Source organism: Micrasema longulum, unplaced genomic scaffold (genome assembly GCF_059751315.1).
Source record: "Micrasema longulum isolate JH-2025_06_02 unplaced genomic scaffold, ASM5975131v1 h1tg000309l, whole genome shotgun sequence".
NCBI lineage: Eukaryota > Metazoa > Arthropoda > Insecta > Trichoptera > Brachycentridae > Micrasema > Micrasema longulum.
In genome coordinates this window covers 123,272-136,650 of record NW_028277513.1, presented here as the reverse complement: position 1 = coordinate 136,650, position 13,379 = coordinate 123,272, and the positions used below count along the sequence as shown (strand labels likewise).

The following is a 13,379-nucleotide window of genomic DNA, read 5'->3' as shown; positions in this document are numbered from 1 at the left end:
ACATACTCAAACATTGTTGTATTGTATTAAATTCATACCTTTAAAAAACAAAATTTTATACAAAATTAATGGTTTATGGAGTTTTATTGTCTCCAGTAAAATTATCATTCAGTGACTTATATTGCATTCAAATGAAAGTGATGTTATGCAGATGCAAAAGAGTAACAGTGTAAAGTGAATATTAAAATTACACTTACTCGGGTTTTCTTCACGCTCGCAGCTTCGACCTTCTTGGCCTGCCGCTCCTCCGACTGGCTTCTCGCCGTGTAGTCTCCGAGTTCCTGCGCCACGAGGGCCAGGGGCGGGGCAGGCGCAGGCTCCGCCTCGGGAGGCCACGCCCCCTCCGCCCCCTCGTCGCTCAGGTACTCCCCGGAGGCGGGCTCGCAGCCTGCGCAGTTGGCCCCCGTGAGGTCGGTGGAGGAGGAGGCGACCGACGCTCCCCGCTGGCCGGCCGCCTCGTCAGGGAAGAAGAAGACGTCCGCGCCCTCGCTGCCCTCCGGGCCCTTCTCCTGGGTCGAAGCTGTAGGATTAAAAAGCGGATTCCTCAACCTTTTTACTTTATAACTGATTTATATATTTATTAATGGACATTGTCCACGTATACAATTTTTAGGGTTTAAATATTACAATAAAATAATAGTTTAAAACATTTTTAAAAAAAAAGAAGCTTTGACAGGCATAAGGGACATCGAGACAAGATCTGGACTATTTATTTTATGCTCGTTTAAATCGCTGTAAACTTAAACCAAAAAACAATATTTTGAGTTTGTCCAAATTTTTGTAGACAAGGACTGGATTTAACTCCCTGGGGAGCTGTTTATATTAACATATTACAACAGAGGTGAAGAACATTTAAGAGAAGGTAATATAGAAGTCTAGGCATCTACAGGGCTTATGACCTGTCAATGGCTGGTTTAAGTGGCCACTTTATTTTATTTTTTTTAGGCGTTTTTTTATTTAACTTTTTGTACATAATGTTATTTGTACATTGGCGGGCTTATTGCCAAATGGCAATTTCTTCCAACCAACCAACCAATAAAATAAAAGTTTTATTTTTATAATTCAAGTTACAGAACATATTCAATAGAAAAAAAAAAAAAAGATTAAAAAGTGGAAAATATATAAAAATAGAAATAAACGTATTTGTTTATAAATTACCTTAAATCAAAACTATTACTCGAGGAGAGATTAAGGAAGAGAAAGGAGATGTTTCTTCAGACGTGATTTAAACAGAGATAATGTAGTAACATCTTTGATGGTGGATGGGAGATGATTCCACAGTCGAGCCGCATGGACACTATATGAGTTAGAGAAGAAAGAAGAATTGTGTAAGGGTATTAAGAGAGTGCCTTGGGAATGAGAACGAAGAGGTAAACCATGAACTGATACACTGTGTATTACCTGGTCCATGAAGAAGTATAGAAATTGAAAAAATAATATTTTCAGGCGTTGCCTAGTATGTAGGTGAAATAATTCAATTAGATGAATCTCACCCGCATAAATAAAGGTTTCAGCTCTTTAACTTCACAAACATCAACAGATGAAAGAATTGAAGAAATATAGATGTTCAAAAAAAGGCAGAATGGTGAATGTTACACAGTGTGTAAAGTGGCCACTTAAACCAGCCATTGACAGGTCATAAGCCCCGTAGATGCCTAGACTTCTATATTACCTTCTCTTAAATGTTCTTCATCTCTGTTGTAATATGTTAATATAAACCAAAAAAGTCCAGATCTTATACAAAGAGAGTTCATTGGAGAATTAAGGCCATAGTTTGTTCTATGCTGATCGATGAACAGTACTTCATTGTTTCTCAACCCACGAGTTGGAGTATGGAATTTTACTTGTCCCAGTAGTGACGGAACATCGATTATAGCGAGCGATGTTGGACTGATTCAATGTGATTTAAGCGATTCACATAGAATGGAGACCAGACCACTATTCTGGGAGGCATATTCTAGAAGAGGGCGAACAGTTGAGCAATAAAGAGTTTTGATTGTACGGACATTAGTAAAATCAGAGGATATTCTGTATAATAATAATTATAAAATATAATTTATAGATTAAAAAAATATTTGTTAATTATTATCTTAAATAGTATAGTATAATATACTTTGTACATTTTTCCATGTTTGTTTTTGTTGTTTTAAGTTGTATTTGTGTGGTGGGGTATCGGTAGGGTATCGCACCCACAGACAACACAATAATAATCTACCCACTAATGTTAGAGACGCCCCTTCTTTATTTACATTTAAGTCAAGATTGAAATGTCACTATCTAAATATTTAAATTGTTCCTTTATCCTTCTTCTTTCCTTCCCATCCCCTCTCCTCTCTTCATAGTAAAGTGTTATTTTTTTTTTATACATATATTTTTGTTAATCTTTGCTTTTAATTTTTGTATAAAATTGTAAGATTCAATATGTCCATATATTTATAATTTTCTCAAACTGAACGGTTTGGGTAGGTAGGAAGAAATTGCCTTAAGGCAATATGCCCGCCCTTATATGTATATTTATTGTATATGTATATAAAGTGTCAATAAATAAATAAATAAAACAACACAGCAAAAGGCGACAGCTAGGCAATAAGAGAAAACTCTGGACGCTCCATGAGGACCATCCAAAAACCCAAAAAAACACCCAGTTTTATCTGTCGTCTTCGGATGTACGGTAAACAAATGTGGTAAATGATTTTGAAAAACACAGATGGTACCGACACAGAAAACACTCATTTAAAAAAAAAAACTCAAATTTTAAAAAATCAGTTTGGATTAACAAATTACAACAGAGATGGAGAATACATTAAATAAGGGAATATGGAAGTCTAGGCATTTACGGAGCTTATGACCTGTCATTGGCTAGTTTAAGCGGCCACTTTACACACTGTGTAACATTCACCATTGATGTTCAAACAGGCAAAATGATGAATGTTACACAGTGTGTAAAGTGGCAACTTAAACCAGCCAATGACAGGTCATAAGCCCTGTAAATGCCTAGACTTCCATATTCCCTTATTTAAGGAATTCTCTATCCCTGTTGTAATTTGTTAATCTTAATGACTCCCGAGGGGGTGAAATCCAATCTTTTGCCTACAAACATTTGGACAAACTCGAATATTGGAAATCGGTTTGGGATTTTTTTTTGCACCACAACAGGCCAGGAGACCCAATTACAGTGGTGAATTACATCACAGAACACCCAGGCTTACCGGGAATCGAACCCGGACCACTACACCACGGAGGCCGCCAAAGCGTAGAAAGCGTCGAGTGTAGAAAACGGGACAGCGAAACGAAGAAAACGAAAATAGCAAGAAAACATTGCATCAAATTTACACGGAATGAAAATAGAGGTTAGGAAGAAATACATTCAGTAAAGTTATCTTACCACTAGAACTAATGCTCTCCTTCATGGCTTCAGCCATCAAGTCATTGACTTGCTGAACTTGGCTCTTTGATAAGTCACGAATATCTTCCTGGCGGTCTGAAACTCCTGGAATATTTCACAAATATGTAAAAGTAAAAAAAATACAGTAAAACTAAACAAAATTGATGATAATTTTTTCAAAACAAGATACACAAATTGGGTTTAAAAAGTAATTAAAGCCAATATTGAGACTCTCGATTACCTGAAACAAAATACTTACCGAAAAATTCTAAAACCCAATTTAAAAAATATCAAAGTTTAATAGTTTTTTACAAAACACAATATTTTATCATGCATCCCTAATTTAAATCATTAATATTGGGTGCTAATGAAATATAAAAGAAAATTACAAACTATTCAAGCTAATCAGAAAGATTTTGATTCACTTTTTGTTATCTGTTAATTAAGCATCTGAACAATTTGACAGAGAAATAATACTTATGCCTTTGAACTAATGTTGATCACGATCATAATAATGAATTAAGTTACTGACCAATGAGCAGGTCGTGGGTGTCCGAGTCCATGGGCAGGCTGTCGGTGTCGCCGTCGCCCTCCCCGGGCAGGTCCCCGTCGGCCGCCAGGTAGTGCGTGAGGCGGCACAGCGCCCCCAGGGAGTCGGAGCACGTGCGCACGCTCACCAGGTTGTTGGAGGCGCGAAGGTCCACCCGCGGGGCCTTGGAGATTTCCTGCGCCAAGTCACACTTGTAACAAGTCGGTCATAGCAATATCTAACAGGACCTTGGGGCTATCAGCGGCAGAATTTGCTTAAAGAGGCCACGGGAGGGACACAACTGTAAGTCGAACAGTCATATTCTGCTGGTCAAAATGCTGCTTGCTTGCATTTTTATATTTAAAAAAATGGTAAAGTACTCTAAAAACAACTGTTACTTAGTGTAAAATCTATTCTAAAGTATCCGAGAAAGGTTTTTCGTGATAGTTAAGATAAGCGTTGTATTCCCAATGACTCTATTTTACATTTAAAATGGCTTAAGGACAAATATTTTTCACCAATTTCTAGTGTAAATGAAAATATGCATTAAAACCTTAATAGGCTGCCACACACTCGACGAGTGGCATGGGAAGTAGCGAGAAAAGGAGACAGAGACGTAGTGTGGCAACATTACTCGTCATGCCGCACGCCATGCTCCTCGTCGTGCCCACCACTCCCTATTTTGTCGGTTTTTAAACCGGCAATATGAGCGCGAGTGGAAGGTCACATAATCCCGCGGTCGCAGTACGCATCGAGCGCTCACACAAGACGCACGCATCATTTTTGAATGATGTATATTTCTTTGTATGTCATTGATATAATTAGCTATACTAAAAATGCATAGAGCGCACGCTGCCAGTTATATCGTCCATTGTATAGAAAGACAAATGACAAGTGCGGAGCGTCGCGATTGATTGCGCGAGTAGAGCAGTGTGTGGGGAGAGAGGGCAACATCGGGCGAGAGGGCGGCAGCGCGAGGAGCAAAGTGATGAGCAGCGCAAGGAGCATAGTGTGGAGGGGTTGTAAGATTATTTGGGGCTAAAATTGTAAACCCTTCCCCATTTATAACCATATATTTAGATACTGCTGTTAAAATTTCCCTTTTTTTGTCACTGTGCCTTTTGACAAGAGGCCTTATCATACAGAATGGTCTTCTTTGTGAGAGCAGTTGTGGTCCTGGAGGGAAGCACGTCATTACGATCCGTGACGAGAGGTCCGAGAGGGACACCAGTCGCTTCTGTTACAAGTCTGTCCATCTGATAGGACTTCTTCCACGAGATCAAGTTCCCTCTACTCGTCCTTGTACCACTAATCTTTCCATACTGTCTCTTTGTCTCGTCTCTTTTCACATTCTTGGTTCACACCAAGCAGGAAAATCGTTGGATTTGGAGTCTACGGATTTTACCAGTCAAGTTTTTAAAACGATTGAATGATGAAAAGTATAACCCTACCATGTCATTGAGCCTCAGGGACAGCTCAAAGAGTCCGACGTCCACGACTCCAACGTACTCCTTCTTCAAGTCCACGGGAGCCTCGCTGTGGCCCTCGGCCAGAAAGAGGGCGCAGTCCTCAGCGATGAAGCGCAGGTTGGAGGCCTTACTCTGCGCCACAACGTTACTGGACACGGAGAAACTGCCCAAGGTCACTACGGTCCTCAAGGGCAGGTGGAGAGGTCTGGAAAAAACATATACACTTAAAAAAATAATAAGAAACGACGTCATTGTCATTATTTTATCATTCATGTAAAATGGCGGACAGTGAGCTGTATTAATGCTCCGATCACAACATATCAGCGAAATTCATATTGCGTCAAATAGATTCACTCTTAAACTAAAATAAGATTTGATTAGAAGTCTAAGGCATGGCAAAATGTAGGACTTCAATTGTGTATGCGCTTGTCGTGTCTGCATAATTTACAAATTTACCATCGGACAAAATTGGATCTCTGATTAAACAACTCTATCATTTGATCGACATTATCTTTAAAACATCAAATATTATTTAACATGATATAAAAATATCCGTTTTATGTAAAATAAAATTTGTTTTATATTTTAAGTTTAAAGTTCATTAACTCAATTACTCTTATTAGACTGGCTATTCGATCAGGAGTTTATATATTAAAAAAATTGAATATTTGTAAATATAGATATATATAAAATAGAATTTATAACTAAGTAATATTTTCATGGATGTTTGTGTGTGTATATGTATGTTCACATGTATGTATGTATGTATGTATGTATGTGTATATATGTGTATATATGTATGTATGGATATGTATGTGTGCATGTACGGGTATAAATATGTATGGATATGGATGAGGATGATATATAGATATAGACTTACATATAGATATAGATATAGATATAGATATGGATATGTTAATAAATAATGTTTTTAATAAAATGCTTTGTGCCCATTAAATATGTAAACACTTATGTTTAAAATTTTGGTACTCCGGTTCTGTAATTATTTATTTTTTATCTTAAAATTGCGTGATCATTCACTTATTTTTTTTGCTTTTTTTTACATCTTCTAAATATTTTTTTATTTGAAAGCATCAATTACATGTACTTTTTTTTCGCTCCCTATATCTAAGTTAGTAGTAATTATTATTATAAAACCATGTAGGACTATCATATGATTAATTGTAAAGGATCTTTACCGACAAGCCATATTCATTGGCTTGGTGAGTCCTGTAAAAAAAAAAAAAATGTCAAAAATGTCTTAAAATAACTAAAATGTAATATTGTATGTACATAATAAAATAAATAAATAAATAAATGACCCTTCACTTATCTACTCTGTTGTGTCAATCAATGTTTCCGCGTGCACAATAAAATTTTAGAGAAATTAACAGATTGCTTTTTTTTACCTTACATTTGTATTATAATTATATTTTTTCCCATCGGGCAACATTACGCAACGGCATCACAAATGCGCGCGGTGAAAGTGAGCCATAGTGGGGGAATCATTGGACACAGTTCGATGTTTCAAATATGATTCTACGCTCCTTCTAGACTATTCTTAATTCTATGTGTAATCTGTTCTTTTATTTAATTTAAAAACAGCATGTTAAAATTATTAAATGTGTAAATTAAAAAAAGCGAAAATAAAATTTAGATTTGGAATAAAATACATACAATATTTTTTCTACAGCATCACTAAAAACAACTGGCATAGATTGCGACAAAACTGTTTCACATTTTTATGTCAAATTTTTAAACCATCTATTTTGTAACTTTTACAAAATGAAGTTTTATTGTGCTAAACGTTTGTCAACGATTTATAAAAATGTCAATGAAAACTAATCCTAAAGGAAGACACTTAAACAAAAAGGTCAATTTCACTGCGCCTGCATTGAATTTAGTTTAAGACAATAATTTACCCTCAAGTTGTTTACCTGCTTTTATTCATCATTCATTGAAATATATTTTTTCGCATCACAATGGGCCAGAACGCCCAGGCTTGAAAAAATCACATTATTCGCGTGGCACACGCGGTTTGCGCGGGGACTGCGGCACTGTTTTACGTCATAATTTTTTGACACGTCAAATAAATTCCAAAAATTTGACGTAAAACTGGGTGGTGAAAAATGTAAAAAAACGTTAATTGGGGGGAAGATTTGTATGAAATCGGGGTAAAAAGCGGGAAAACGTAAAATTGAGGTACGTAAAAATGAGGTTTTATTGTATATTAAATTTTAAGAAATCAGGTTGACCATATTATATTATGTTCATCTCTCTAAAATGTTTTTATTTTTCTGATTTCGATCCATAAACTTGTTTGCAGCAAAAACTCGAATTTCCTTTTAAATTCATTTCGGTCCTCGGAAGCTCTTTTAAACTGGCCTTATAATGTGTCCTTCATATTTCCTATACTCAGAGCGGGTCATCTCTAAGGTTCGTGCCTTCTACCACTCTTTCCTAAACAGTTTGCGGGCGTTTGTATTAAAATTAGATGCACGACCGACTTTTCGCTGATGTACGTACAATATCATATGCACTGAATGATTTATCTTCTGGAGAACTGACCTGTAATCCACCGCGCAGTCCCACAGGTGCACATGCAGCTCCGTGACCACGGTGCTGGGCTCGTACCCCGGGACGGGATAGTCCAGGACGTCCAGCATGTCCATCACCTGGCTCAGGACGCTGTGTCGGGATGCGGACATGGTGTGGCGGAGGGTACACTGGGACACTCCAACCGCTACCCGAATAGTCTGGAAATATAACATCATCATCTTCCCGTTTCTGCGCCCAACCGAATGCAGCGTAGTCCGATTTTCTGTTTGATTCAGGGACCAGTCCAGGAACAATGAAATTTGTGCAGAACCACCTTTCAAATCAATATTTCACATCCACCCTGCCAGGAATCAAACTCAGGACCTCAAGAATGGTAGGCGAACGTATCAACCACCACACAATGAGGCGGATTTATTTCCATTTGATTTCCTCAGTTGAGATTTTTACCTGAGAGCAGCCATCGCATCGAAAACACTCGCCCAGAGTTCCGGTTCTATTTCATACACAGAACTGTATTCTTCATTATTCTACCAGTCCAAAAGTAATAAGTGGTTATTTAAAACTTTTAAATAGAAATACTTGAAAAATGATTGTCTTCATCTAGTATTTATTTACTTTATTTTTTCAAAGAAAGGCATTTTGAAATGGCAAGATCATATGATTTCTTTACTTTTTATCAGACTTTGGTGCATGTGGGAATCGGGAACCAAAAATAATAATAAATGAAATAATTCAACAGTGTTAAATGTAGGTCCATTTTCGTGCTCCTATTCAATTCCTCAGATGTATCGGCCAGAGATGAAACATATTTGTTTATACATAATACAGCCTGTTTTTATTTAACAACATACCCACAGGCCTTCACATCCCACCTCCAGTATAAGTAGAGTAATTACCTTGAAGTTGGGATAGTCTCTGCTGGGCTGGACACTGACAGCCACACTGAGCAAGTCCCTGCCCCCCGGGGGCTTGTCCCTGACCCTAGCGCCCGCACCGGATGGACTCACGCAGGCGCGCAGGTAGGCGGGCGGAATGGAGCCGTAGTCTCGGGGGGAACTTCTCTCCTGAGGCATGGGGACCAATCCTAAAATGTCATAACCAACATTTAGAGTACATACAGTTTTTGGATTTTTCACTGACAAGATTGATGTCGATGACTTCCTTCCGACAACAAACTTATGGTATCCGTGATCAGGCACATATGTGGTTCAATTCATATCTTAATGAAAGAGAATATGCAGTTGTGTTCTAGGGTAAAAGCTAACCCAACTTTCAGGTGTCTACTGGTGTGCCTCAAGGGTCAGTACTCGGACCAGATCTCTATCTCCTATACACTAAAGATATAGAGAGCATTATCAAAGAATGTGGATTGTGGTCTCACTGCAATGGAGATGATACAGAGATTTATTTTAATTGCAAACCAGGAGAGAGAAGTGTGCTTGTTAATTTAATTGATGGATGCATTGAGAAAATAGGAAACTGGATGGCTGAAAACAGGCTAACATTAAACCCATCAAAACGGATCATCAATGGAACCATCAGACTTATTTTCGGAATCTCTAAGTTCAGTCATATCACTCCAATATTTCGGAAATTACACTGGCTACGTTTTCCACAGAGGGCGCAATAGAAACTCTGTTGTCTTATGTATAAATCACCGCACAACTCTGCTCCGGAATATCTAAGAGAATTATGCATTCCAGATGAACTAGCCGGCAGGCGTCTTACGCTTAAATCAGCTACGTCTATGGCGAGAGAAAAAGTTATTATACCTCTACGCAAACAGCGCACTGAGTTTCGGTAAACGCGCATTTGCGGTCGCAGGCCCTATGGCATGGAATGCTCTCCCAGCAGAGGTGGGAGGTTGTGAGAGTGAAGTGATGTTTCGGAAAAAACTTAAAACCCACTTGTTCTCTAAATCATTTGAATAGATCCAAAATAAATATATAACATATATAGATAACAAAATAAATTGTTTTAATTTAATCACAAATTTAAAAGCTTCGATTAAATTTATTTATCCATAGAATCACTTTGTAAAGTGCCCTTGAGGTATTATATTACAAAAATGGCGCTATATAAGTTATCCATGATAATAAAAGATAGATTTTCACCACACTTCTAGTTTCTATGGAAAACCAACAAACATGTGAAATGTGGTGTCTGAACTTAGCAGATACCAGATCTTGCTATTGCAGCGCTGTGATCGTTAGCAGCGCTATCCCGACCTATTGAGTAGAAGTTGACGCCATTAAAAGTTAACTGACCGTTAAGTTAACGAGTCTCCAAAGATATCCATGTTTGTTAACTTGTGAAAATATAAAGCGAGATGAATCATACCGCAATGATGCAGAAGAGCGTGATTGGCCTGCACGGAGAGCAGGGCCCTCTTGGGGTTGCCCCCTACTCCTCCTACGTGGCAGAGGCTGAGCCCCCCCAGGGCGAGGGCAGCCTCCCCCCGCTGTCCGGGCACCACCAGCTTCTGGGAATCCTGCAAATTATTATTATTATATTATACACTAGAAGCTATTAAGCTGATGTGTGTAGATCTAATGCACTGTGTTTCAAACATAGAAAATATGAATAGAAAAAATTATATATTTATCTGGCGGTTTTTGAACTCATTGACCGAGCATACACCAATTACTTTATCGGGAAAGCTATTCCATCGCTCCACAACTCGGCTTATCAGGAAGTTCTTCCTGGGGATGGATGTGAAGAAGGCGGTGTTTTCTTTGACAGCATTATTCATAGTGAAATTCTTAACTTATTTCAACATCGGTATAATGTTCACAATAATTAAACACGTCACTGAGGAACATGGCACAGTAAATGCAGCACATCTCGATTATCTGTTATTTGGGTGATTAGACTCACGCTTCAAGTGCCGGACCAGGGACAGTGGAATATTGTAGGAATTGAACCCGGGACCTCAAGCATGGTAAGTGAAATCTCGTACACAACAAGGTGGACTTTTTTCCACTCGATTTCCTATTATAAGATTTTCCCCCGAGATTAGCTATCGAGTTGAAAACACTCGTCCAGGATTCTATTTCACACACAGAATTCTCCAGGATTCTATTTTTTCATCCGCCCGGACACATAAAAACTATAAAGTATAAAATTCAGTAAATAATATTTGAACCGCGTTGTGTCGCTAACTGACGGATCAAAGGTCCGAGGTTCGAACCCTGCCTTGCCACAACTTCATAGACATTTTCTAATAGTGAGTAACTCAAATTAGAAAATGGCTCTGAAATTCAAATATTTAGGTAAATCGTAAGAACACATATATCATTGATTTATACTTAATGGTCAAATTGCTTGAAAAATCTTACTGCTTTAATCATGGATGTAAATACATAGGAACATACCCGAACAGGAGTGTGTAAAGTCAGCAGGCCTTTCCCGATTTTCATGTTGAAGCAGATATTGTTAATCTTTCCCGCTCTCTCCTTTGTGTCCACGGCCTTGCTGGACGACTTGAGCTTCTGCTGTCTCACTTTCTGGTCATATAAGGAGTAGAACACATTGTTACTCTGCTCGGAAGAGGAAGACGACTCCGAATCAGAATCTGCAATTCATTGGACGCAATAATACTGTGTACAAAATAGTTCGAAGATTTAACAAGAAAAATTCAAAAAAGTTCCCTAGTACATTAGGGGTCTACGTTATTCGATATTAAATAATAATAATGCATAGAATCTTCACAGTAAACGGGACTTTTGGAATTATTTATAAATTAACCCACCCTTACAAAAAATGAGAGATTCTAAATCGAAAAACTGGAATATTCTAAGGCAATTGCTACAATTATTTATAGTTGAAGTAAAAAGTAATAATATTTTAAATCTAATCCACGCTGCTGCAGAGACGGGGAAGACTGAGAAAGACATGGCATGTCCAAATTCACTAAATACTTGAAGGTGTACATGTCAAAAGTTGGAATATTTGACGTGCATGAATTAGAAGATGAACGAATGTAAAAGCGAGGTCCGTATGCAAAAGACAGAGTAATATGGAGTTCTATCGTCTCTGTCTACCCCTATGGAGAACCGGAGTGGTGGTTTGTTTTATGTGAAAAACTGAGTTTTCAGTCAGCGACAGCAGGGTCGGCAGGTTTGTACAGTTATCAAATCGTAATAACGACTTACTGTAGTTGATGGCGCTCTTGCACATGGTGAAGGTGGCCCCCCGGGAGCCTCCGTAGAGTGGTCGGGCGGCGGAGCGGGGGGCGGAGCCCTCCCACAACAGCAGGTCAGAGTTGACTCGGTTATATAGTACTTCGTACAGGTGTTTTGAACTGAAAATAAACAGGCGAAAGGGCATTTTCTTATATTGTTACAGTGTAAATAGAAATATTTATATAATGCAATGTATAGAGACCATTGCAGGAGCTGCTGTGTTCAGTTCAGTCAAAATTAGTGGTTAAAAACAAAGTTGTTTTAATTATTTTATTTTATTAAAATATAAGTTTATTGAATAATTTTTATTTTTAGTATTCGTTAATAATATACATGCCTCTACTTTCCATTATAATACAGTAAAACCCCTGTTTTACGGCCTCTTTTTTATTAAAAATTAACCAATCGGGTAACCCCACCTCTACCCCCCCTCCCTCACAACTCATTACAAATTCTTCATTGTAAGATTAAATATTTTTTAACTAAGCTTAGTGCATGTTTAGACACTCAGTGATTTATGTATTTTTGGAAATACTATATGCTATGGTGATGGCAAAAGTGTATTTTAGTATTCGCAAAATGGCAAAAGTGTATTTTAGTAGTCGGTGTAGTGAGTGCCCTGACGAAGAGACGGGTACGTCTCGAAACCGGTATACTAAAAAAGTTGGTAAATGGTTATTTACTAATATTTATAGTCAGTTTTTTTTTTAAATTCTAGATACATCAATATTAACAATATAAGTACAGTAGAACTCCAATTATCCGAATCAATTGAGACGGACCCCATTCGGATAGTAAAAAATTCGGACGATTGGATTTTTTTCAAAAAGGGGTCTATTTTAATAAGTTACAGTATGGATGCTGAAAATGCGAGAAAAAACAATTTTTAAAGAAAAAAAGCTTTTAATTAATCAAATGAAAAGGCAACACATTTACATCTTAAGCGTAGTAACAAGTTCTGTACATTAGTACAGTATGTACGTATCGTACTGTAAATAAAATTCATCGCTTGCTGAACATCTCGGTCAAAGTAAGCTATTTGACTGTCATCATCTGAAATTCTAAAAGCGATTTGGATAATCAGCGATTCGGATAGTCAGAGTTCGGATAATTGCAGTTCTACTGTAATTACGATTTTACAATAAACTGAACAAAATGAATCTGGGTAATATCGTTTTTCACTACACAAAGGCGAGATCAGTCTTGCGCTCGGGTAAAAACATCTTTTAATCTAACTGAGACCTCGAAGAGTG

At 37.7% G+C, this 13,379-nt stretch overlaps 1 protein-coding gene across 1 annotated transcript in view; it reads right to left on the bottom strand.

Annotated features, from left to right (window-relative positions):
- The window catches only part of Atg2 (Autophagy-related 2), a 49,683-nt gene that overhangs the window by 16,195 nt on the left and 20,109 nt on the right, over window positions 1-13,379 (bottom strand). The window contains exons 17-25 of the mRNA XM_088224771.1: window positions 12,097-12,245; window positions 11,317-11,516; window positions 10,283-10,433; window positions 8,839-9,026; window positions 7,952-8,139; window positions 5,366-5,588; window positions 3,918-4,110; window positions 3,386-3,490; window positions 198-520 (exon numbers count right to left, since the gene is read on the bottom strand). Coding sequence (XP_088080897.1) covers window positions 198-520; window positions 3,386-3,490; window positions 3,918-4,110; window positions 5,366-5,588; window positions 7,952-8,139; window positions 8,839-9,026; window positions 10,283-10,433; window positions 11,317-11,516; window positions 12,097-12,245 — 1,720 coding nt within the window. The remainder of the gene's footprint in view (window positions 1-197; window positions 521-3,385; window positions 3,491-3,917; window positions 4,111-5,365; window positions 5,589-7,951; window positions 8,140-8,838; window positions 9,027-10,282; window positions 10,434-11,316; window positions 11,517-12,096; window positions 12,246-13,379) is intronic.